Genomic DNA, 25,799 nt, shown 5'->3' with positions numbered 1-25,799 from the left:
ACAGGCACGTGTCACCACACCCAGCTAATTTTTGTATTTTTAGTAGAGAAGGGGTTTCACCATGTTGGTCAGGCTGGTCTCCAACTCTTGACCTCATGATCTGCCCACCTTGGCCTCCCAAAGTGCTGGGATTACAGGCGTGAGCCACCACACCCCGCCCTAAATGATCTTTTCTATAGTGTTATTTTTTAAGCTAGGAAACAGTTCCAATCTTGCAATGGTTACTAAGCAACAATTAAAATGAAATCTCAATAGATTTTTAAAACTATATTTACTTTAGAAGGAGAAGTGTGTGGATTTTGCACACTTTGTCTCTTGGCAATAAGTAACACTGGGGACTGAGAGAGAGGGAGGCTAAAGGAGCCGGACTTTACTTGGGTGATGGTTGAGGTGAAGGTTGGAGTGAGGTGGATGGCCCTTGACATGTGTTTGTTACTTTTCACTTCTGCGATTCTCCACGAATCACAAATAGCAAACAAAGCTAAAGCATGGAGTCAACGTGGTATTCTTTATTAGCAGTAAATGAATGTCAGAAAAAAAACCCAGGAGATTGCTGGATTCAGGAGCCTATTCCTGGATCAATCACTGTGCTGAGTATTGGGGTATTTGATGGCCCAGCCTTGCTTATGACTCTCTCTCTGGCTGCTTGAGGGAAGAGCTGCAATTGGCCACTCAACCAGGCCCACATGGATATGAAAGATGGGCAGTTCTGCAAAGGCAAAAAGTGTTATTGTCAGAATTGGGGAAGGACACTGGGCAGGTAGTAGTAACGGACTGTTCCAGGCAGCTTCGCTTCAAGTCAAACTTTGCTGCATGGAGTAGTTGGGGAGAAAATGAGGGGTGGGAATAGTGTCCTGTTTTTGCTGTGTTTGGCTCAGGTCTGTTGCTGGCTTGAACTTGCTGGTGGAGCAATTCTGGGTTCAAAGAATGGAGAGTACACCGACGAGAGAGAAAAAGCACTGACAGCTGTGTGACAGATTTGCTGTTTGACACTTTATGCTCTTAATAGAGAATGGCACCAGCTCTGTGACTTGTGCTTTTTTTTTTTTTTTTTTTTTTTTTTTTTTTTTTTTTTTTGACTCTGTCACCCAGGCTGGAGTGCAGTGGCACGATCATGGCTCACTGCAGCCTCAACCTCCTGGGCTCAGGTGATCCTCCCACCTCAGTCTCCCAAGTAGCTGAGACTACAGGTGTATGCCATCATGCCTGGCTAATTTTTTATTTTTTTTGTAAAAATGGGTTCTCACTGTTTCCCAGGTTGGTCTCAAACTCTTGGGCTCAAGCGATCTTCTCACCTTGGCCTCCCAAAATGCTCAGATTACAGGTATGTGTGAGCCATCATGCCAGATCCTTATCCTTGAACAACCTAACTTGGTGCTGGGATTCTTTGCAATTATTAGAGATAATTTAGTATGATATTTCTGCTTTTCTTTCTGCTATTGAATAGTTTAAATATAAATTGGCTATTTGCAAGAAACAAATGCTTCATATAGGCATAAGTAAACTGTCACAGAGATTATGTAGTAGAAGAAAATGATTAACTGTGCCTTTTAATCATAGTTCCATTATTGTATGAAACCGTCATGTCATTGGACCCATTTCACTAATGAAGGTTTAGCACCACGAAGAGCATATTTGCATTAATGAGGCATCACAGGTTATTAATTGAAATCTAATAACAGCTTGGAATATTATAAGTTTGCATTAATTGGAAACAGAATTGTGGATTTGTTGGCAATATACCCCTTGTCATCTTAGATAAATGATTCCTTGATGGGATATAAAGAGGCCATTTTTGCCCTGATTGGAGTTTCTGGCTCCTATATGTTGATTGTAATTTAAACTGGAATGACCTTTCATGACTGATTTCTAAAGCAGAACTTTTTGGTATGCCTGATGCCATCCCTACCATGGCTTGTTTTGTTTTTGACCTGTTCATCAGCCACCTACTAAGGGAAAGAATATGGATTGAAGCATGTGTAGGTCAAGGAAGGAATGCTCATTAACTCATATATGCCGGAGGTTGCAATTTTTTGACTTTTTGCATGAGTGAAAAATCGGACCTTGGTGATGACTTTAAGCAGTAGGATATAGATAACTCCCACATGCTTAGTGTTCCAATAATGGAACACTAGGCCTAAGTGGGTTAATGGCAGTTTTGTTACTAACTTACTTTCCAGGAAGGCCTTGCCTGGCCGCCCTAAACAAAGAAGGTGCCTTCGTTATTCTCCATTAGTGCCCCTGTTTGTTTCCTTTAATGTATTATAATTAATCATAACTGTGTTGGTTTACTTGTCTTTTGTGTGTCTCTCTCACTAGTATGTCATCTCTAAAGAACAAAAACAGTGTCCATCTTGTTCTTCGTTGTATGCCCAGCACCTAGCACAATGTGAACGTGCAGTGAATAGCTGTTGAATGGACGACTGAATCCTGGCCAGGGCTGGAAGGGCCTGGGAGGGGCGGGGGTTTCCATTGAAAGCAACGATAGTTTTTTCAGTAGAGTTTCTGCTCTAGATGTATAGCAGAATGATAAAATGCCAGACCTAAAATTTGCCCTAAAATCAGCCTGTGTCATTGGTGTTTTTATTCCAAAAACGTGGCGTTTGGCTACTTTTGGATGTAATTCCATCTGGATTGGTGTCCCTGATACTGGGAAGAACAAAGAAAGGTAGTCCCTGGATATTGTGCCCCATGGCAATTGACTGACAGCTGTGTTTTCTAACATTTCTTAACGAAGAATTTTAAAAACCAATATTCATGATAAACCTCAAAACAGAATTTTAGTGTAATAACTGGCACTTTTGGTCAAAGCTAACAGAAACCAAATAGGCAGGCTCGGCTGGGTATAGCACTGATGTTACAAATGATAACTTTAGGTGGAGTTTAGAATTAGTCCAAGAACATGGCAGTAGAAAATTAGCCCTGGGAGAATGGAGACTGCCTTTGTTCTCTTCCTTTTTCTTCCTTCCTCCTTTTCCCCCTCCTCTTTTTTTTTTTAATCCCCCTCTGGTGAATTGTGAGTGAAAGTTACCTTTCTTTCACTTGGTTTATCTTAAGGAACTATGCCATGGTAGAAAGAACTTTAAACAGGCCATGAGAAAACACAGGTTCTAGTCTGGGTTTTACCACTTAAGAACTGGAGACACTGAGGGAAAGTCCATTTTCTGTATCTGTATCTGGAAAGCAGAGTCATCTTATCCATAGTACAGAATTTTTATGAAGATCATTGAGGAAAATAAAGGTGCTTGGTAAATTGTAAGGCAAATTCAAGATGCTGCTGTTACTCATTTTTGTTGGCTGAGGAGGAAAATAAACAGAAGCAGTGAGAAAGAACTTCACAGAGATTGCTTGGGTTGACTCTTGGTTAAGCAGCAGCCCTTATTTCTTCATCACAGTGCATGTCCAGGATTTCACTTGGCCTTCCTTGAGAGCTTTTTCCTTTGGAGCTACAAAGTGAGCATGAATGGATCCTGAGGTTGTACTGCAAGCAACTTAGAGACCTCCAGATTAAAGCAGGGAGACATCGTGTTTTAACCTACAGGTTTGGAAATGATTTTTTTTTAAGTTAAAATAACTTATACGGGCAAGAGTGCAAATGAATAGGTATTCTTATACCTGCTGGTGAGGTACGGAAAGCCCAGATAGTATAGATGATAGAGAAAGGGATGTGTAACATGCCATTTTGGTGAGGAGTCCTGGCAGATTTTTAAGAGAACTGTCTTTGTGTACTTTTCAAAACGTGTTTTCCTTTATTATTTTGGGGTTCAGAGCATTTCTTTGAAACTTCTTGAATCTGCCCTTGACTGGCAGCTTGTTAGTTGATCCTCCATTTGTGTATTGTGTGAAAACTCCCTGTGGCAGAAGAATACACACACGTGTCTTACATATTCATACCCTGATCTCTTGACCTTCTGGAAGTAACTGCAGCCTGCTTTCCCTCCTGGAGAAACAACTCAATTTGTTTCTGCTCTCTGGTTAGGGCATCACATTACCAATATCTACAATAATTTTTTCAGGTAAAAATGTAGTCAAGTTGTTTCAGACATGAGCGATCAGAGTAGTTTATGTGTGTGCATGCATGTGTGTATATGTGCGCATGTGTTTCCTACCAGTTAATAGATACTTACTCCTATTACACAGCCTCAAGACTAGATTACCTTGCAGGCAAACTTTTAAACATGTAAATATGCTTGCCATTCCTTGATTATCAGATTTTCACCAAAGGGAACCAAGAACCGGGTGCCTCTTTAGCCACATTATCAGACCTCGTAGTATCTGAACATTGGTTTGTGTTGGATCATGTTGTTGGAAGATTCATTTATTTATTGATTCATTTATTCACCAGAAATTTATAGAGCAATTTATAGGTGCCGGGCTCTATGCTTGATGCTATGATTCAGCAGCAAATAAACAAAAATACTTGTGCCCATAGGGATTATATTTCAGTGGATAAGATGGATAATCAACATGTCAACAAGGAAATTATATAGTTGCAGGTGCTAGGAGGAAAATAAAACAAGGGGATAGTGAGTATTAGGAAAGGGGTCTTATTTTTGATAGGAGGTCTAGAAAAAACTTTTTGAAGATATGAGATTCGTGCAGTAAACTGAATGGATTCAAAAGGGAGACCTTGGAAGTATTAAGAGGAAAACAATTGCAGGCAGAGGTATGAAGGTTTAAAGCCCCTGAGGAGAGAAAGATCTGGGAATGTTGAAGGAACAGCAAGAAAGCCAGCGGGGCTGAAGCTTTGTGAGAAGAGGGAGAGTGGTAGGAATTGGGATTAGATGGATAGGGATGGGGCAAATCAAATTGAGAGGACCTCGTAAGCCATGGTACAGATTTTGCTGGGAGGATGTTAGAGGTGTTAAGTAGTGCTGTGATCTCATCTGTTTATTTATTTTTTAAAAGAATTTACTGGTTCTTTGAAGAATACATTATATGGGAGTAAGTTTGGACTGATTAGGAGGCTTTGGAAATAACTCAGAAAACAGGTGATGGTGGTTTCGTCTTGATGATAATGGTGTGAATGGTAAGAAGTGATCAGAGTGTTGATATGTTTTGAGGATATTGGACCATATTATATTCAGGAATGTAAACTCACATGATAAAGTCGTATCACATGATTATACAATTTATGTACTGACTTTAGAACCTAATTTTTGGATAAGATAGGTCCATACCGTTCTTAAATCTGACTAAATGTGTAGGAAATGGACAGAATTTCAAAGCTGTAATAATTCTCATGTCCAGTCTTATACATCAGAGTTCCTTGGATGATGCATGATTCTCTCACTAAAACATTGAAAGATGCCAGTGCAAATCCATCCAACTTTATAACCCACACAAACAATGTGATATTGTCATATTAAGCATATTATGACTTTTTGGGGGTCTTTAATTCCATTGTGAAGTAAATTTCAGTTCATGCTGATTTTTAAAAATTAAATCCTTTTCTTTTTTCTTTTTTTTCTTTGTGGTTCTTTTTTTTTTTTTTTTTTTTTTAAGACAAAATCTAGCTCTGTCACCCAGGCTGGAATGCAGTGGCATGATCTCGGCTCACTGCAACTTCTGCCTCCCGGGTTCAAGCAATTCTTCTGCCTCAGCCTCCCAAGTAGCTGGGACTATAGGCATGCACCACCATGCTTGGCTAAATTTTTATATTTTTAGTAGAGAAGCAGTTTCACCATGTTGGCCAGGCTGGTCTCGAACTCCTGACCTCAGGAGGTCCGCCCGCCTTAGCCTCCCAAAGTTCTGTGATTACAGGTGTGAGACAGCATGCCCAGCAATTACATTCTTTTCTTTAAAAAAATTAAGTTGCCCACCTATAGTGACAGCGACTGTCGAGACTGAGGTGGGAGAATCACCTGAGGCTAAGAATTCAAGTCCAGCCTGGACAACATAGTGAGCCTCTGTTTCAAATAAAAATAATAATCATAAGGATCAAAAAGTAACCAAAGCCAGATGGAATTCTGAAGCAGAAATTTCTAGTGTTTGCCCTGTAGGGTGAGATCATTGCCATATCCCTGCTAGGGTAGGGGCAACAGTGATTGACTGCACTATATTTTATACCCAAGGAGAAATTACAGTACCATATTCCTAACATCCCATTAAATGCTTAAAGGCAGGCCAGGCGTATTGGGTCATGCCTGTAATCCCAGCACTTTGGGAGGCCGAGGTGGGCAGACTGCCTGAGATCAGGTGTTCAAGACCAGCCTGACCAACATGGAGAAACCCCATCTCTACTAAAAATATAAAATTAGCCGGGAGTAGGGGCGCATGCCTGTAATCCCAGCTACTCAGGAAGGCTGAGACAGGAGAATTGCTTGAACCGCGGAGGCAGAGGTTGCAGTGAGCCAAGATTGCTCAACTGCACTCCAGCCTGGGCAACAAGAGCGAAACTTGGTCTCAAAAAAAAAAAAAAAAGCTTAAAGGCTTGCCTTTTATCCAGCATAACCAGTGGTGGCAGTATGGCTGCAGAAGCTCCAACAGAAGAGAATATTTCTGCTGTAGACATTACAACTCTTTCATTACAGCTCCTGTAGACATCCTGAGAGTCACCCTGATTAGAATGGACTAGGTCTTGTGTCTATCCCACAGCAAATCTCTGTGGGTAGGGGAGTAAGACGTGCCTTTTAGCTTGGTCTGAGGCACATTCTTCATGTCTAAGGATGGAACTCTACTGAGCCCTTGTAGACCGAGAGTAGGAGATGATTGAATTCCCAAATGATGCCAGGGTTGTTGCTGGAGGAGGAGGAAAGGGGCTATGGGGCAACAGATGTTCATTGCCCTTTGAAGGCACCGTAGCATCCTCAGGCTACCTACCCTCTAAAGCATGGAGCTTTGGACCTTTAGGTTTAATGGCAGATATATTTTGATCAAAAATACCATATGCTTCTTTTCTCATTTGCTTTGTGCTTACAAAGGACAAAGACAAAACTCTAGAATAGAATTTTGCAAGACAGCCCCATAGAAGAAAAAAAAAAACCCTTTTTGTTTTCAACAGAGTCCATCAACATTGATCCTGAAAAAAAAGCATGTTGAAGAGTATATCCGACACTATTCTATTTCTAGTGGTGGACTGTGATCCTCATACAAAATTCTCTCTTGGAGTTCAGGTTGATGGTGCCTATTTCCATAGCTTTCCTTCTAAATGCTGTGGCATAGATGACAGAAAGTAAATAGGAGAAATGCCAAAGAAAACAAAGAAACACCTATATTTAATTTCTGACACCAGTGGTTTAATGTCTTTCGCATTCAGTTAGGTGAGCTGTTTGAAGGAGCTGGTTTTGAGAAGGGTTATAGTGTCCAAAGGAAATTATTTTCCTTGGCATGTCAACAACTGCGATAGAAATACTACCAGACCGTAGGGAACCTCCTCTTGATGCTGGAAGGTGGCATGTTCAAAGGATTACTGTTCAAGGTCAAAGAGCAGCAGCTAATAAGCACAGCAGGGAAGAAAGGACGGTAGAGTGAAAATTAGGGTCACGTTTACACTTACTTTGTTAAAGCTAAATTTATTTTTTAAGTGAGAAGCACTGCCTTTATTAAGACAGTTAATGCCTAAGAATAAATGAAAATATATTGAAATAATGTGTCTTTCTCTTCTGAGCAAAGGACGTAAACTCAGGCTTTAAAAGAATCCCAGGGTCTTAAGTCTGCAAAAGACATTATTTTATCTTACTTATCTTTCCTTATTGGGAACACTGGCAGATATTTGGTCTTTAACTACAGTGTGGTATAACCTGTATCAATTCAGATGCCCATGTCTGATGGTCTCCTTTGTGTATGCAGTCTGGTAAATCTCCCTTAACACATCTATCCAACTAATATTTGTGATTTTAAATAAAAGATGTTACCGAGACTACATATAATATTAGTAAAATATCCGAAGTTAAAATTCTACCAGAAAGGTAAAGTTTAGTTTACTAGGATAAAAATAAATACTATACAGATTATCCTGAACTGTACCCACACTTATGTTTCGCTAGGTAATGCTAGAAAATGGTATTTTCCCCTATTTTCAAACAATTGCTGCATCCCTGACTTGTGCAAACTACTGTCATCCAGTTTGAAAGACTATTACCACATATGCCACTTATCTATCCATATGGCATATATAGTGTGGGACTCTAGAGTTTATTAATATATGTAATGTATAACACTGAGGAAATAAATGCCATTTAGCCTTTTTTTTTTTTTTTTTTTTTTACTTTTCGCCTCTGGAATTGTAGGTATACATTTATTTTCTTGTGATTGTGGCTATCTCTTCATGGGCAGTAAATATGAGTATTTTGGGACCCTCCTCTTAGTCTCACCAGGCAACATTTGTTTGCTTTGTTTCGTCCATTAATCTAGCACACCCCATGGACAGAATAATTTAGTATTAAACCCCTGTGAGAAAACCCCTTCACCAGTGAAAATAACTTAGTGACAGCTGATTTCATCAGAGCCTTCCACCTTGATTTTCCACTGTCCTAATAGTGGCCTGGCAAAGCACTCAAGTCCCATGGTGAAAGAAAGAAACGCACAAATGGGCCTAGATTTCTTTCCCTGAGTTCATTCAGCAACTGCGCCGTTGCTCCGTGCGGCACACTTTCAACAATTAGCAGGCGTATGTTTGCAGCTGACTGCATTTAGCTGTAAGAGAAGCTCTGGGATGACAGCCTAACTCAACTCCTTTATTGTTACGGGAAAAAAGTTGCTCAGGGTTTCTTGGCTATTTCCTTGCTCCTTGCTTACTCTTTTGTTATTAAATAAACATCAATGTATAAACAAATGGGATTCAAAGAAATTCTGTGCACAAGCAGTGAAAGACCTATCCAGCATAAAGCCAGAGTCTGCTGGATCCCTCCCTTCGCATGTTGAACTTTCACCTCTGTATTATGACCCCCACGGTGGCGGAGGTGGGAGCGCAAAGGCACTGCGTCCTTTACATCTTGCTCCTATAGTGCCTCACAGTTTGAGGGCAGGATGTGTCGGTTTCCTTCTAAACCCAGAGCTGCTGCAGTCTCTCCTCTTGAATCGTCAGTGAAGACTTGTAGTTTGAGTTAAGAGTTCTTATTCTAAAATTTCAACTCTATCTCATACTCGGTTTGCAGGTGAGATGGTTTCTGCAAAGACAGAGAGTTCAAAGCATCCTTTTGGCTTTCAGTCCTGAAATCCTGAAAGAGGTTTTGGAAAGCTCTGTATTGTTGGAGGCTTTTTCCTCCTGGTTGGATTCATTAATACCCTTTTGTGAGTACTATTTTGCTTTTTAGAATAGCTTTTTCTAAACAGCTTTCTCTGGTGGAAAATCCAATTTAGTTGCAAGCAGTATTACCAGTTCCACTCCTTTATTTTTCTTCCTCAGTGAAAGGAAAATAAAGGATTGCGTGTCAAAATGGAGATGTATGATTTCTGGCATTAGCACTTCTATTAATAAATTTATGCAGCAATTATATATCTTCACATTTATATTTATTTGTAACTGAAGACAGCTTCTTTATGTTGCAAGAGCATATTTTTCTTCAAAACACATTTTATTTTCTTGGATCTTAAGCTTTTGTTCCGGATTTCCATTGATAGCAGACGCATGGTAGAAAGTTTTAGCTGCTTTACACACCAGAAATGGAGTAAACTTTTGCTGCAGATTTAATCTGAGACATACTGAAACTTGGGTGGTGTCCATGATATTCATCTGCTCAGTGTTTCTTTCTTAGGAGGGCTAACTTACCCCCATTTCAGACGAGTCCTGCCTCATTCAAATGGTTTGAAGGTAGCTACCCCCATTCTCTCTAGCTTCCAAACTGGGTGATCAGAATAGTTCATTCCTCTGTGGTAATGTTTAGTTTTAAGAGCGCAGGTCCAAAGCCAACCTATTTAGAGCCCTCTGAGAACATTCCTCTGCAGTCATCTTTGAGTAAATCTCTTTGAGAATGAAATCAGATGAAGTAAAGCGGGAAAAAGAGAAGAGAGAATGGGGTATTTATGGTATCGTTTGATAGCTGGATCTAGTATCATGCTGGGGATGGGTCATCCCAGCGTATAATAGCCTCTTGTTAAATGTTCAGGAATTCTGTGAGCTGGTTGATAGCATATCGGTAGCTTGAAATTGGCCACAAGTCAGCTCCCTCCTATCCCCTGCCCCTTTTGTTTTTTTAAATGAGTATATTGTTACATGTTTAACAGCTGTACTGCCTAGACCCATCCTAAATAAAGTCACAAGACTTCTTGTCATGTGAGCAAATTAACCTCTGTTCCACCCTCCTCTCCTTTAGTTTGACTTTGGTTTGCCATCACATGCAATTGTAAGAGATTTGGATTGGCTAAATTATTTATTTTGCCATTATGATAAACATCTTCCCTTTGTGGTATAGGTGAGAAAATCTGAGGAAACCAGTACAGCTTTTGATGACAAAGCTGCATGTCCCTGTTGCATGTTAAAAAATATTTGAAGGAGGTAATGCGACATTTCTAGAACTTTTGATGGTTTATAACAACCTGACAGATTATTCAGTGTTCTTAGGGAGCCCTTAATTGGCAAAGAAAACAATAAAATTTGCTTTGTGAAGCAGTGGTGGCTGTCTAAGATGAATAATCTTTGAGGGAAACAACTAGGTAACATGAAGTTTTGAGATAGAATTAATAGTAGGGATGGTCTTGTTTCTAACATAGATTTATCCGTTGGTGATAAATGATGAATATTTGAGACCAGAATGCCTATATCATAGCACTGCACGATTCTGTGGAGATTTAGTGCCTTGAAACAGTCCCACAGGTCTGTTTTTAGTCATCTGAACTAAACTGGAGGCAAAATGCATTGGAAATGCTTATATCCAGCATACACTGGGTTTGATTTTAATTTCTAATAATTCATTGTTGGCTATTATGTGCCCCCCATGCCATTGTAGAAAATCAGTAGAATAATAAGCAAGCCCAAGTGGTGAAGCTTGTACATAAAATACATATAATGTGACTGCAGAATCTGTTATCTCTTTGAGGTAGCAACAGAAAGAGAAATAAAACTACAGACAAAGTATTTAAAAAAACACCTTGTGTATTCACAATACAATTTCCAATAACACCAGGGTCTGTGTATTATTTTCAGTAGAAAGTAATTCAAAGGAGCAAAACATTATGGACAGGTGGACAATCTAACAGTGAGAACATATGAATAAGACTTCAAATAGGTCGAGAGTTAGTTAAAGGGGAATGCTGAGGGATTTAGGTCAAAGTCTTTGGAATAAACCTAGACCATTGGGATAATCTAAAACAATATCACTGGAATTGATGTTTTTTCTCCAAATCATTTGGGAGGTGTTCATAGTGCATCACACGCCCTTTTATTTACAAAAAGTGCTTTCTATTTGGCAAAATATTTTCACAGACCAGTTGAAATTAGAGAAGCTTCATGTTTAAGAAAAGAATTAAAACTACAATCAACACAGATAGGAGAAATACATTCTGGCATTCTATTGCGTGGTAGAGTGACTATGGTTAACAGTAAAATATTGTTTATTACAAAATAACTAGAAAAGAGGCTTTTGAAGGTTTTCACCAAATGGTAAGTGCATGAGGTGATGGATATACTAACTACCCTGATTGGATCATTACACAACATGGATATGTATTGAAACATCAAATTGTACCCCATAAATATTATGTACAATTAAAACGTATTCATTAAAAAATACATAAACATTAAAAAAACTTCAGTTAACTGAGAAAATGTTCAAGACTTACCTAAAGCAAATACTAATCAAGTTTGCCTGTCCTAATTTTGCCTGAGAGCCCCTGTCAAACAAGGTAGTGACTTTGTAGCTACAGCCAAGTCCCTCAGTCTCTCCAGGCTCCAGAATACTTGCCTGCAAAAGCACAAGGCAAAGTTGGTTGGAGAAATGAATAAAAATAACTACCTCCTTGGGTTATTATGAATGTTAAATGAATTGAATGAAATAATTGATGCTTAGCGCTTAGCACAGTGACTAGCACCATCCCTATCGATGGGAGTCAGCCATTACTATTGTTATTAGAGTTATTAGTTGGTCTCCCCAGCCTTGCTCATGAGTTTCATTATCCATGTGTAAATTAGTAAGTCCCCTTAACAACTTCTGCCCTATGGATGCTGGAGAGCTTTGCTCATGTGTGAAGCAACTCAACACAAATCCTGTGGGGCATCTGCCCTGGTATCTTTTGAGTAAAGCACACATTTGAAGAGACCAATTTCTCAGTCCACTGTGCCTTCATACACATGGCAGCTCTCCTGAGGGCCACACACAGGCCACTTTCATGCCTAGGGTTACTTTGGAAACTGTTGGTCTCTCTCTTTAAGGTATGACCTACTGCTTGCCTCCCTACGCCACCTTCCAGTGAATTTTGCTTATGCTGTATGGCCTGTATTTGGAGGCCTATGACCTCAACCCTTCATTTAATTTTGGTGACTGTATTCCAGAGCACTTTCATTTGGTGTGGTGAGTGTCAAATTTAATTTATATTAATTGTTGAGGGTCTCTGAAATTACAGTAACAAGGTTAATATGTTTAGAAATCAAAGCTATGAAGATACGTTATGGTAAGCCATTTAGAAGGCATACTTTTTCACTTACAGTTGGCAATAGAAATACTGCTTTAAAAAGGGTCATCATTTTGTTACTGAATTTGTTTTCCGTTGCTGCATAACAAATTATCCCCAAACTCTGAGGTTTAAAGCAATAATCATTTATTTTTGCTTGTGTCTTAGTGAGTCACGCGGGGTTTAGCTGATCTAGGTTGGGCTCAGTGGACGGCTCTGCTCCATACTGAAGGGTCTGATTCTGCTTTGTGTCTTTCATCTCCCTTAGACTAGCAACCACACCAACTATGTCACTTACTCCTATGGCTGTAGTGGAGATGCAGCAAGGCAAGCAGAAATGCTTAAGACCTTTTAAGGCAGAGGACGAGAAACAAGTGAAGATGCACTGTCACTTCTACCCATATATCAGGGCCTAAGGAAGTCCTAGGACCAGGCTTCTACTGAAGAGCTGGAGAAATACATGTGGCCCCAGAGGCCATGTACAGGTGTGGATACAGGGAGGGCTAAGAAATTGAGGCCAGCAATGCTATCTACCATGGCTATTAATTATGTGCCCCTCTGAAGATTTGCTGCATGGCCTTAGTTCTTTATGTTCTCTGCTTCTAACAGAATCACTATACTCTCTCTTTCTGGGCACTTAGTGTATTTTAATCTCATGAGTATTGAACAGTGTGCTGCAGACTCAGTTTTCTTTCTTGTGTTGGATGCCAGAAAGCTGAAGACAAACTAGAAGCTGCTTACAGCAGCCACATCTAAATGATTCTTATCCTTTGTCTTATTCCAGGCTCTAGTTTTGTCTATGACATTTGTTTACTTAACCTATTCTTAGATATTCTTAATCTTGTTCATTCTTAACCTGTTCTTGAATTATATTTTTGTCTTTTGTATGCCTCTTAAATTGTCTTGCATGCTGGGCACAGTGGCTGAGCCTGTGATCCCGGTGACTTGAGTGGCTGATGTAGGAGGATCATTTGAGGCCAGGAGTTTGAGACCAGCCTGGGCAACATAGTGAAATCCCATCTCTTAAATAAAAGAAAAAAAAAAGAAAAGAAAGACAAAAAAAATGTTAGCCGGGCATGGTGGTATAGTGGTGTGCAACTGTAGTCCCAGCTACTTGGGTAGCTGAGGCAGGAGGATCACTCTGTGAGCCCAGGAGTTTGAGGCTGTAGTGAGCCATGATCATGCTGCTGCACTTCAGCCTGGACAACAGACTGAGAAACCGTTTGTAAAACAACAGCAACAACAAAAATTTAAAACTAAATAGTCTTGCATCTTTTCTGGTGCAAGAAGAAATAAATTTTGGAGCACCAATTTACTACCACTATTAGCCCTTGACCCGGGAAGTAAGGTTACAAATAATATAGTAGTAGCTAGCATTTATTGAATACTTTTTCCTCTTGGGCCCTGTGCAAAATATTTTTTGAGCAGTACCCAAGTCAGTTCCCACAGCAACCTTATGAGGTATGTGCTGGCATTATCCCTGTGGAAACAGATGCAGTTTATGTAACGTGTTCAGGGTCTCACAGCTGGTAAATATCAGAGTCATGATTTGAGCTGATGAAGGCTGGCTTTAGCTCTCACATTCTTGACCAGTTAGTCATACTGCTTTCCAATTGATACGCTAAAAGGAAAGGATAAAAGAAATGGATGGTAATTCTTTTCTCTTTTCTTGTGTCCTTGATTCAACTTTTATTCCTTGCTTATCTTCTTTTTTTCCCCATGTCTCTCATAAATATGCCTAATTAAAATGTCAACTGCTAATAGCTTAAAAATACCATTTTAAACTCTGACGCTTGGTATTCCACTCACTGCAGTTTAAACAGAAAACTTCAAGGATTTAGGTTAATGAATATGATTTATGAATCACTCTTACCAGTACAGATATGTTTATCATAACTGTCCTTGTATTTATGATGAACATAATCCTTCCAGGTACATTTTATGTTTCCTTGCAGAAGTTGGTTGGTAAATGTGGAAATTAAACTGGAAAATATGGATAAATCAGCACAATTCCAAACACCTGCTCAAAACATTCATTTTAGTGATTTAACAGTTGACTCTTTAGGATGTTTTTCTAAAAACATTGGCTCTAGGCAGAATAAGTATTCTCAGTGAATATATTTGTTGACAGATCACTTAGAAGCTACTACACTGACAGATTTTAGGAATTCTGTATGAGTTTGATGACAGGCAAAGGCCATTTTAGATGAGAGTGACTTCCTGTTTTACTGGCTGATTCTCATGTATTTGTATACTTTTAGTGATGAGGTTTTCTCGCTTTGATTTTTCAATATCTCATTTGGCTCAGTTATTTGGAAAGTCTTCAATGTTTTTTTTTTTTAATGGGCATCATGCTGTCTCGATATCATTACTGTACAACTAAAATCTTAGCAGGAAACTGTAAGTAATCACTTTTCTTTCAGAACAATTGTAATTCCCACAACCCTGAAAAACTCTGAAGCCATTTCAGTAATGATCATTTTCTATTAATCAATTATCTGTGCATTTAGACAGGGAGAGGGTTTATTATGTTTTATTTTAATTCTCTTAAGAATGTCCAAGTGATAGCTTCATCTCTTCCAGTTATCCCCCCTTGAAATGGCTGCACAGTAGATGTCTGACAGATTGATGTCCACCAAAGCTGAGTTTCATTCTTCTGCTATTTAGTCATTGCCATTTCTTCAACTAATAGTATATGTATGGTACACTTAAAACTTTGAATTTCTTTTGGTGGTACAAGACTGAAACCATCCTTGACCTAATAAAAAGAAAAAGAAATGTATTGACCGATGATAGCTTTGACACCCTAGATCAGAGTACTCAGTGTTGTTAAGAGTCTGTGTCTCTCCCAGTTGGGTGCAGTGGCTCACGCCTGTAATCCCAGCATTTTGGGAGGCCAAGGCAGGTGGATCACCTGCGGTCGGGAGTTTGAAACCAGCCTGACCAACATGGAGAAACCCCATCTCTACTAAAAATACAAAATCAGCTGGGCGTGGTGGTGCATACCTGTAATCCCAGCTCCTTGGGAGGCTGAGGCAGGAGAATTGCTTGAACCTAGGAGGTGGAGGTTGCAGTGAGCTGAGATCGTGCCATTACACTCCAGCCTGGACAATGAGAGCGAAACTCCACCTGAAAAAAAAAAAAAAAAAAGTCTGTGTCTCTCCCTCCATGGGATCTGATTCCTCCATGTTGCCTTCTTTGGACACCTTGTCTCATGTGGTGGTCATTGGCCGTACAATGCTACTATCTTGCCACTGGTAACAATCTCAGCAGAAGAGAGCAACTTTTTCCTCCTCGCTGCCAAGTAACTCATATCAAGAATCCCCCAGAGAACTTTCATTGGTCCAGCCATGTCATGTCATGTCATGTGCCAAACTCAGACCCAGGGCTGAGGTCATACCCCTCATGCGAATTTCTTCATGTGAAGGGAGTAGCTGTGGTTTCCTACAGGAAAATTGAGGCACTATCATCAGAATGGGAGAATGGTGGCTCAGTTAACAGAAAGAACATTTGTCTACTACTATATGTAAATGAACAAAAATATGTCTATAGGAATATATTCTTACAGTTATCAATCTGTAATCTACAATTAACCAATTTTTTTATTTTTTATTTTTTATTTTATTTTATTTTATTTATTTATTTTTGAGATGGAGTCTCCTATGTTGCCCAGGCTGGCGTGCAGTGGTACGATCTCTGCTCAGTGCAAACTCTTCCTCGCAGGTTTAATCAATTCTCTGCCCCAGCCTCCTGGGTAGCTGGGATTACAGGCGCATGTCACCATGCCCGGCTAATTTTTGTATCTTTAGCAGAGGCAAGGTTTCTCCATCTTGGCCAGGCTGGTCTTGATCTGCTGGCCTCATGATCACCCACCTCGGCCTCTCAAAGTGCTGAGATGACAGGCGTGGGCCATTGCATGGCCACAGTTAAACCATTTTTTATAATGAAAGGTACTTAAAGAAAGCATTTTCTCCTTTTTAAGTAGATGATTGATTGATAGTGGAAAGAACCTCGGGACATAATTCCATACAACACGTATTTCTAGAGCTTTCGTTTATGGGCCAGGCACTGTGCTATGTTCTGGAAATACAAAATGGAATAGGCTGTCCTTTCCCTTGATCTCCCACCCTCAAAGTCAAGGGGAACAGTAAAGCAGGCAAGAACATGAGGTTACAATTCTGTGTGATCAATGAGTAGCTGAGGATTGTGCAAACCTTCTTAGAAGTTCAGAAGGGATATCTAGCTTAGGCTCAGAAAGCTTCTAAGCTGGGGTGATAGACTTTTCATCTTCTGGCCTTTTCATGCCTCTCCAGCTATATCCTCCACCTTGTTTCCAAATGCACTCTTCACTTTAGTGTTGCTAAACCCTTCTTAGTTCTCTGGTTACCCTAGTCTATCATGTTTCTGTGCATTTACTCATATACTTGGCCTTGCCACCTTTTTGGTTCTCACTCCCTTTAATTAGGAATCAGCTATGGGGTAGCAAACTTGATGGAGTAGACACAGTGATTGAGCTCTCAGGAACCTTGCTAGCCTCCTCATCATGTGCCTTCCTCTACTGAAAGGCGGGGTGGTCAAACATTACATTCCCAGATGCTTTACAGCTAGGGCCCTGAATATGATTCTGTTTTGGCCAGTTAGATGCCCTTGTTTGAGTTTTGGAAGACAGAATTGAGACTGAAGCCAACTTTCTGTATTTTCTGTGGTCTTTGCTGCCTAGAACATTGGAGGAGATATCGGGCCTTTGGGCATTCATCTTTCAGTACCTGGCCACTCAGTTCAGGGCCACTGAGAAGCAGTGGATAGAGCATTTATTTCGTTGCTAGTGTGACTTTCCTATAAAGCCAAAGACTGTGTCAGTGACTGCAGCTTTCTGATCCATGTTCATAATTCAGATGGTTTATTTCTAATAACGATTCTCTTGGTGACTTCCTGATTCTCTGCCTTTCTGATGGTGGCAGAAGTAGTGGTATTCCTTGTCGTTATCCTGAATGTCTTTCTAGAGCCCACAGCTTCAGCTCTTTCAGTGACTTTGATGCACCCCATTCCCTAGTTCTCTCTTTCCTTCAAAAAGCTCAACCCTGCCTGAAAAACAAACTTACCTCTACTGAGACTCAGTGTCTATCCAAAACTTGGAGATAGCAGAGCCATAAGGTTGTCATGAGGATGCAATGAGAAGAGGCATGCAGGGAGCCTAGATCATAGCATAGCATGTGGAACTTGCTATGGAACCTTGGGCAAAAGGTTATAATTAACTTGTTGTGCACTTGCCAGTTTTGTCCATTCAGTGAGAACATTTCTTTGTACAGGAAGCGTCATTGAATGGAAAAAGATGTTTTCCTTCATCTTCTCAAAGAGGAGACGATGTGTATTTACTTTTGTTGTTGTTACCTGGATTCCTAGCCCATCATTTCTCAGTCATAGCCAAATAACTCCAAACTCTCTTTGGGTTCTAGTCACTCATTCCCTCGGTTCACATGTTGCATACAAATGCTTTGCATCAATCACTTTTCATGGCTTAGTTATCTAACTCAGAGTTTTGCAACTTCTGACTTCCTTTGTATCATGTTAAGAATAGAACTTCCATAGAGCCACAAGCCGTGAAATCATCAGGCAGGTAACTGAATTTTACAGTGGGCGATCTTCGATTTGAGCCACTAAGATTGTGAACTGAACTTCAGTCTTCTCATCTTTAAAATGGGTATTTACTGCCTCACAAGGTTAAGAACATCAAACTAGACATTGAATATCCCTGCACACATGTAATTCATAAAACTGTGCAAGTGGAGCTGGTTAAGATAATGACTAATGTGGTCAGTGAGCCACAACATATGAGAAGCATGTAACCGTTGCTTTTATTTCCATGGATATTTATTTAGGGTCTCTTATGTGTAGATGTTGCTTAAATATTTATGTACATGTTGTGTTGTCACTTTCTCTTTATCATACAATTATTGGGTGGATATTCCTACCCTCATTTTACAGGTAAAGATGTTAACCCAGTGAAACTGACTTGTCTGAAGTGATACTGACTGTGTGACTCTAGCCTTTGGCTTATTTCCTTCCTTCCATCCAAAGACCTCAGATTTCCTAACAGAGTTTCAGGTATTGTTGCCTACAAGGACATCATGCCTGACAAGCTTTGTCTCCATCAGTGTCAGCGTCCTGATCAGTTCCACCTGAATCATGAAGCTAGCCCTCATCACGTAGTCACATGATTGCTGAAACAAGAGTGTCTGGCAGCTAGCTACCTAGTCATGTTTTTCTGGAGGGAGAATCACAGATGTAAGATGTTTCCTCAGTTTAACTCACATTTTAATTATTAGATTTTTTTTTAAGTTTGCTTAAATGAGAAAGTGTGTTTCTGTCTCACTGAGGGGCTTTAGAAGCTCTTGTAAGAATGCATTGTGTGTTCCCAGGGGACTCTCACCCCACCTCCGCTTCACTTTGCATTATGAAAAGCAGTAGAAGGAAGTTCGGTTTTCAAAATGTCATTAATTATTCTTCCAAGGTGGTTCTGGCATCAGTAGGGATTCCTTAAAAGAAAACCATTATGCTCTAGGGAGGTGAGGTACTGTTGGGAAAAACAACAAAAACTTTGTTGTTTCCATGCATTTGGTGGAAATGTAATGATTTGTTAGTTCTTACTACCTGTGTATTTTGAAATAGAAAATTGTTTGAATAATACAGCTCCTTGGAGGTTTTCATGCTAACACCAAAAGGATACTGTATAAAAATTTTTCCTAGTGTGTATTTTATTCTAATTAGAAGAGATGAAATATTAAACCAAGGATATATTGTACCTCTTATCAGGTCACTGGGTTTTATCTGCCATGTCCTATGAAGTTTTGAGCTGGCTTTTTTCTAGTATCAAGACTGTTACTAATCCATAGGACATGTTTGTATAAAATAGAAAAAGATATTCCTTTTGCGGAGACACAGCTCCCCCACGAGGTACATGGCCTGGTGATAGGGACCAGGCTAGATAGCCCCCAACTTGTTTCATGGGCTGATGCAACGTGTGGTCTTAACAACCGCATGTTACATCTGTGGGTAATAGAAATCTTCAAGGTCCTATGTGAGGTAAACGGAAGCATAATTCCTGAGCTCACTGGGAATTTGGGATTTGTGAGCATAGTCTAAAACTGAACCCCCTGTAAGGATAGAAATTGGATAGCAGCTCAGTCCTCATGAAACAGAGTTGTGGGCAGGTTTGAGACAGAATAGTGAAGAATTTCAGCATTATGTGGTATGGGATACCAGGCGTTAGATTGTCTTCTAGTGGTAGTAAAGTATTTCTGAGTGAAGGGTACAGATAATGGGTCTGGAATCTGAAATTTAAGTTGGGTTTGCACAGTTCCACAGAACTGTTTATTTTTCTGTTTATGGGATGAAGAAGAATATATAGCCCTTGTCCCTGATAATATAGTTACTAGTTACACTTGCAGTCCAGAAATGTAAGGAATGGCAGCTGGGAAGTAACCCTGACATTGAGCTCTCTGGATGCCCTGCTTTTCTCCTCTCCTTGCCTTGTGCCAATGGAGGTGTGCTTGTGTAAAAACAGGTAGCAGCAAGAGTCATATTTGTTGGATCAACAAATATATATATATATATATATATATATATATATATATATATATATCCCATGCTGACTATGTGCCAGATGCAGGTGACTTAGTCATGAGCAAGTCTAGACTCTGTCCTTGACCTCATGGAGTTTACAGTTTAGTGGAGGCAATGGACAGTAAACCAGCAATTACTGAAATACATATATTATTACAGATGGTGAGAAGTTTTATAAAAACAAGTACAGGATAAAATGAGAACATTGTTGGTGGGGAGGGGGCTATGATGGACAATTTGGAAGGATTTAGATTTTGAGCCACTCTACTGATAAGAAAATGTAGGAAACAGACACCATGAAGAATCCATTTTGCCCCAAATTCTTCTGTTTGATAACGAAAGTGTCTATAATCAGCATGTGAGAAGATCAGCATTTTGACTTCAAAGAAGTTGCTTTAGACATGCTATTGGAGTCTCTGCTACGTCCTTTGGGATTGTGCAGGCTCCTGCTGCTGAGACCTCTGCTCACGGCCACTGCCGGAGGTGAGAAGTTCTGGTAGGTTGGGGGTAGTTGCTTTTCCTTTCTCAGTACAAATAAATCAGTCGGGTTACTTCATGTAAAACCTCTTGTCCTCTCAACAAATGTTGAAATGTTTGTGTTTTTCTCCCCATGATGAGGAAAGAAGCCTGGAGAGGCTAGAGGTTGCATCTAGTCAAGTAAAGTTTTGTGATTAAAACCCCATTGTAGGTATTCCACAAATATTTGAATCAAATTGATTTGTTAGCTCCAGGGTGTAGGAATAGAATCTGGACTGAGCTGTTTGATCTGCACAGTTTTTTCTGCTTGAAACAGATGCTGTGCTTGAAATTCAAGCATTTTCTCACCTGTAATCTTATATTTATGCTATTTGTCTGGTCCCTGAAGGCATTTTAAGGATGTGACCCTGTACCATCACAGCCCTAGGTGTTGAATTCATTTGTTTGTACATGACCCTGGTAATAGAAAAGCTTCATCAGTGGGTGCCATCTTTGGAATCTATCTTTTGAAAACATTGCACCTTTGGGTCCCTGTGGCACTGTTGTCCATCTACTTTTGTTTTTCTGAGTGCTCCTCTGACTTTGCCCTTTTTGTTTCAGATTCCTCCTCCATTCTCAGCTAGATATTCACTCCCTCACTGGCTTCCCTTTCTCTTCTATCCTTTTTCATCTCCTTTCCTCTCCCCCACTTTTTTTCCTGTCCATCTTTCTCTTTCCTCTACTCCGTATTTATTGAGTGCTTGCTCTGTGCCTCTGAGGCTATACCAAGGTAGACTCTGCTGGAGGTGGTAATGAGCTAGTGAAAGAGCCATAGGACCGCAACTCGACACCACAGAGTGTCTTAGGAGTACATTGAAAGAGAACCTCAACTAATTGTATCAAGGCACAGCAGACTCATACATTTGATGACTTGAAATAAGTGATAGATATTCCATGTTTGGAGGAGCATATTTACTTGTCTACATTTGTCGGTGTCTCTCTTGGAGGACTGGCTGGCAGGAGATATTGAACAGGAACCCATTCTTGTGGAAGTAAAACCTTGTAAGATTTGTGAATCTAGGTTGAGCTTGTCTGCATGTATATATGTATACGAGCATGTATGTTCATGAACATAGTCATTGTGTTGTCTGTCATTCACAATCTATGACCTGTAGGTATACACCTATGAAGTTTTGTAAAGGCCTATGGGCCCCATGCCCAGAAACTCTGATTCCCTGCTTTTTAGAAAAGCTTATTGGGTGAATTACAACCATTCCACTTGAAACTGTGATAGGGAATAAATGTAAACAGTTTTCTAAAGTGGAGAATAAAAACCTGCCCCATTAGATTATCTTTTTCCAGATGTCTCTGCGACTAAGTGACAAAGTATGTTACAGACCATAAAATGTTGCAAATTTATTTTTGAACCTGTTTTGCAAATACTGGAAGTGTCATGGATATTTTCCTATCTCCATCTTGGCCCAACTCCATTAGGCAATTACTTATGTTTAAACTTGATTTCTTCAGAAATATAGTTGGATCAGTGACTGAGTAGTACTTCTGCCCCTATCCTTTAATATCATTTCTCCCAGACGGGTCATGCTTGAATCAATCTTTTTGGCAAAACATGGAAAGACCTCCACTTACATTGTGTCTCAGTGGTGGTAAAATCAGTCTTTAACAAACAGTTAATGTAAGAACTGTGCACAGTAATAAATAAACCTAGGATTCCAGCTGGCACATAATCTGATTTTAGATTGACAAGCTCTACAGTATTTTCTGTTTTTCAAGGGAAGAGGAAAGTGTCACAAAAATGGAAACATGGTTTTTTTTTTTCTTTAATTCTTTATTTTAGATGCTATTTAAAATAGTCATGAGCATGAAGCACTCTATTTTTAGATTTAGGTCATTTGAAATGCTTCCTCTTTTAAGATTAAAAAAAAAAATGTCAGGAGGAGCTCTGGCAGAGGTTAACATTGGGAGGGTTCTGCCCAGTATGTGAATGGCTTGTGCTAAGCTGCCAGAGCTGCTGTACAGCAGGCCATGTAGGTGGCTCTGCTCCCTGGTCCCCAGACCCTCAAGACAATCTTCCACACTGGGGAAGAGAAAAAGAGAGAAAGAATTGAACCACAGGGGCCTCCCACACTTCTCCCTCTGTGATTTATTTATGAATCACATTAGCCAGTAGACAAGATGCAGAGCCATACCCTTTGCAGTTCTCTTCCTCTAGAGTAGAAGGAGGACATCTGTGCTTGCCCCAACTCATTCCCTGCTCTACCGCTCTGGGCAGAATTTTTGGCAGGGAGCTGGCTCAAGGAATTGAAATGAAATTTGCCTTTTATTACTCAGTTTCCAGTATTTTATTGGCAAGGGAAGAATTGAAGTTTGTGGGGGTAGAGAACGGCAGAAACACGGAGAACTTTGGAGTTTCTCTGGCAGAACACATCAGATTTCCAGATTTCCAGGCTTGGGGTATAGTCCTTCATCATCAGCACCAGCCCATATCTTCACTTTCAGCCCAGCAGCTGAAACTTCCAATGTTTTAAGAGCTGTGAAAGATGCTCCAGCCCAATCATAAAGACCACCACATTTCCATTAGCTTTTTAATATCAATCCACATTAAATCCCTGTCTCCTGGTAGTCTTTCATGTTTCAGTAGGTATACAAGCACTGCTATATTTAAGTCTCTATTGGGTAGATGTTTGTATATTAACTCTTTTAGATACTATTTCAGTATGTCATTTGTCTTCAGTAATCTAACTCAAAAGCGAATTTAAGTGTGATATCACTTAAATGTGATAACAGGTGTTAGATGGTGGGTTTAGCAACAGAAATTTTGATTTTAAAATAGTTTTCTACTATATTACAGCGGTTATTCTCTGGCGTTTTACCTTGTTTACCTTTGCTGTTGAATGTAGATCCATAAAAATCAGCGTGACAATAAACCAGTAGAAAAGTAGAGACAATCAGCGGAAAATGTGCAGAGATTTTTCAACCATCCAGTAAATCTCACAGAAATACTTATCAATTCCTTAGCCCCTCTTAGTCACACAGAATATCCTCACCCATTTATTAACTTCCGGGCATAGGCACAATTCTAAAAGTATCTTCCAAGTAGGGATGATATATTAAATATGTTAAAGGGCTTTCTCTATTCTTTTAACATCTCTCAAGGGCCTGTAGTAATGTTTGCCAACACCATTAACTTTTGCTAACCTTATAGTTTTTTTCCCCCCTTTTCAAATGGTTTACTTTTCTTTCTCTTAAGGCAAAAAGATCTGAGGTCATATGTTCATTTGTTTAACAAATACATAATTAGTGACCATCTACCCTTTGCCAAGTTCTGAGTTAAATGCATGGGCTATATCTATGAGCAAGGCCAACTGCTTTCCACCCTCTGGAGGCTTGTATAATAGTGAGAGAAGATAGTTCGCACACACACGTGGAGATGAATAACATAATGATCAGTCAGAATTATTATGAAGGAAACAAATGAAGAGTGAAGAGAGAATAATGGGCTTGGGTCAGACTAAATAAGGGGGACATGGAAAGCTCTCTGGAGGAGGGTTCTGTCTCAGCCTGAAAGAGATGAAGGTCTGACTGTAGACGGCAAATGGAGAGAGAGCACTCCAAATCAAGGAGCCAGTGTGTGTAAAGGTTCTGAGTTGAGAGAAAGCTAAGCTCAGTCTGTTTGACAACTGGCAAAAGACTAGTTGGCACTTTTTAGATGTGGAGAGCTTGACTGTGGGCCTCTGAAACAGTGGAAGGGAGTTCAGATTTTATTTCTGATGCAATGAGGAGTTATAAAGGGGTTTTAAGTGAGGAAGGGACCTATGTGATTGGCTTTGAGAAAAGATAGGAAAGCAAGCAGTGTGGAGAATGGACTATGGAGGGCAGAGGCTACCAGGTAGATGGCTGCTGTCTCAGCACTGGGGGAAGATGATTGGAGTCTCCCCTAGAATGGCAGCAGTAGGGGATACTGATGGGTTTAGGCTTGGGGACAGGATTGAAAGAGGAATAGAAAGGGCCTTCTTAAGCAAAAGAGAAGGAGACATATCTGTGGGTGTCACCTTGTAGCAGGGACAACTGGGGGGAAAGTCTGTAGCTGCCCTTACTAGGTAAGAACCTTGTTTTATAAAGGACACAGAGCATAGGCAGTTTTCTTGACAAGTTGATAATATAATGCAGTCATATAGTGCTTATATTACATGAAAGTGTGAGATCATATGTATTTGTGTGAATATGAGTATTGGTTAAAAGTGGAGTTGGACTCTGCATCCATGGGCTCTGCATCTGTGAATTTCATCCACTGTGGATCAAGAATATTTGGGAAAAAACAATAAAAAGTAATACAACAATAAAAATAATGCAAATAAAAACAATACATTAGAATAACTATTTATACAGCATTTACATTGTGTTAGGTATTATAAGTAATCTAGAGATGATTTAAAGTATATGGGAGGAGGTGTGAAGGTTATATGCAAATACTATATCATTACATATCAGGGAATTGAGCAACTGCTAACTTCTATATATGCAGTGGTCTTGAAACCAATCCAAGGGATGACTCTGTGTGTGTGTGTGTGTATATATGTATGTGTATATATATATGTGTGTATATAGGTGTGTATATGTATATACATGTATACGTGTGTATATACATGTATACATATGTATATGTATGTAAACACCTATACACACACATATATACACACACACAAACACACACACACGCCTATTCAGTAAGTCTAAATTTTGATCAAATATGTAAGAGCTTATTGGTGCCCTTTCAAGTAATTTTTGGAAAGGAAATAATTTTTCAACAATGTGGGTATTTCTTTATGTTTATATATAATTTCATTATTTATAAGTCACCTGCCCAGTGCTTTCATTTTTGAAATTGTATAAAAATACAGATCAGTTGATATGAGCGTGTGATGCAGAATCTGTAACCTGAGAGTCATGCCATCTGAGTTCCAGTCTTACACCCATATCCCATCGGGTGTGAAATGACTTTACCTCTCAGAGCCTCAGTTTTCTGAGTGACATGAGGATAACCGTGGCACCTTCCTTGTGGAGTTGTTGTGAGCATGGATAGTGCTAGTCATAGCCAGCCGTTAGCCTGAGGCCTGCCATGCAGAAAAGCACAATAAATGTTAACTGATAAT

General features: G+C 39.7%; 1 protein-coding gene across 33 annotated transcripts in view; it reads left to right on the top strand.

Moving 5' to 3' along the window:
• The window catches only part of LOC105483059 (fragile histidine triad diadenosine triphosphatase), a 1,492,666-nt gene that overhangs the window by 1,085,229 nt on the left and 381,638 nt on the right, over positions 1 to 25,799 (top strand). Inside the window, exon 1 of one of the 33 annotated variants that reach the window (XM_071092001.1) lies at positions 1,111 to 1,324. The exons of the other annotated variants lie outside the window; for them this stretch is intronic. Within the exon in view, the coding sequence (XP_070948102.1) occupies positions 1,115 to 1,324 (210 nt within the window). The 5' untranslated portion in view covers positions 1,111 to 1,114. Of the gene's footprint in view, positions 1 to 1,110; positions 1,325 to 25,799 lie in introns of those variants that run through there. 33 annotated transcript variants of the gene reach the window in all.

This window comes from Macaca nemestrina, chromosome 2, assembly GCF_043159975.1.
Source record: "Macaca nemestrina isolate mMacNem1 chromosome 2, mMacNem.hap1, whole genome shotgun sequence".
NCBI lineage: Eukaryota > Metazoa > Chordata > Mammalia > Primates > Cercopithecidae > Macaca > Macaca nemestrina.
Note: the sequence above shows the minus strand (reverse complement) of the source record. Positions and strands in the feature narration are given on the sequence as shown.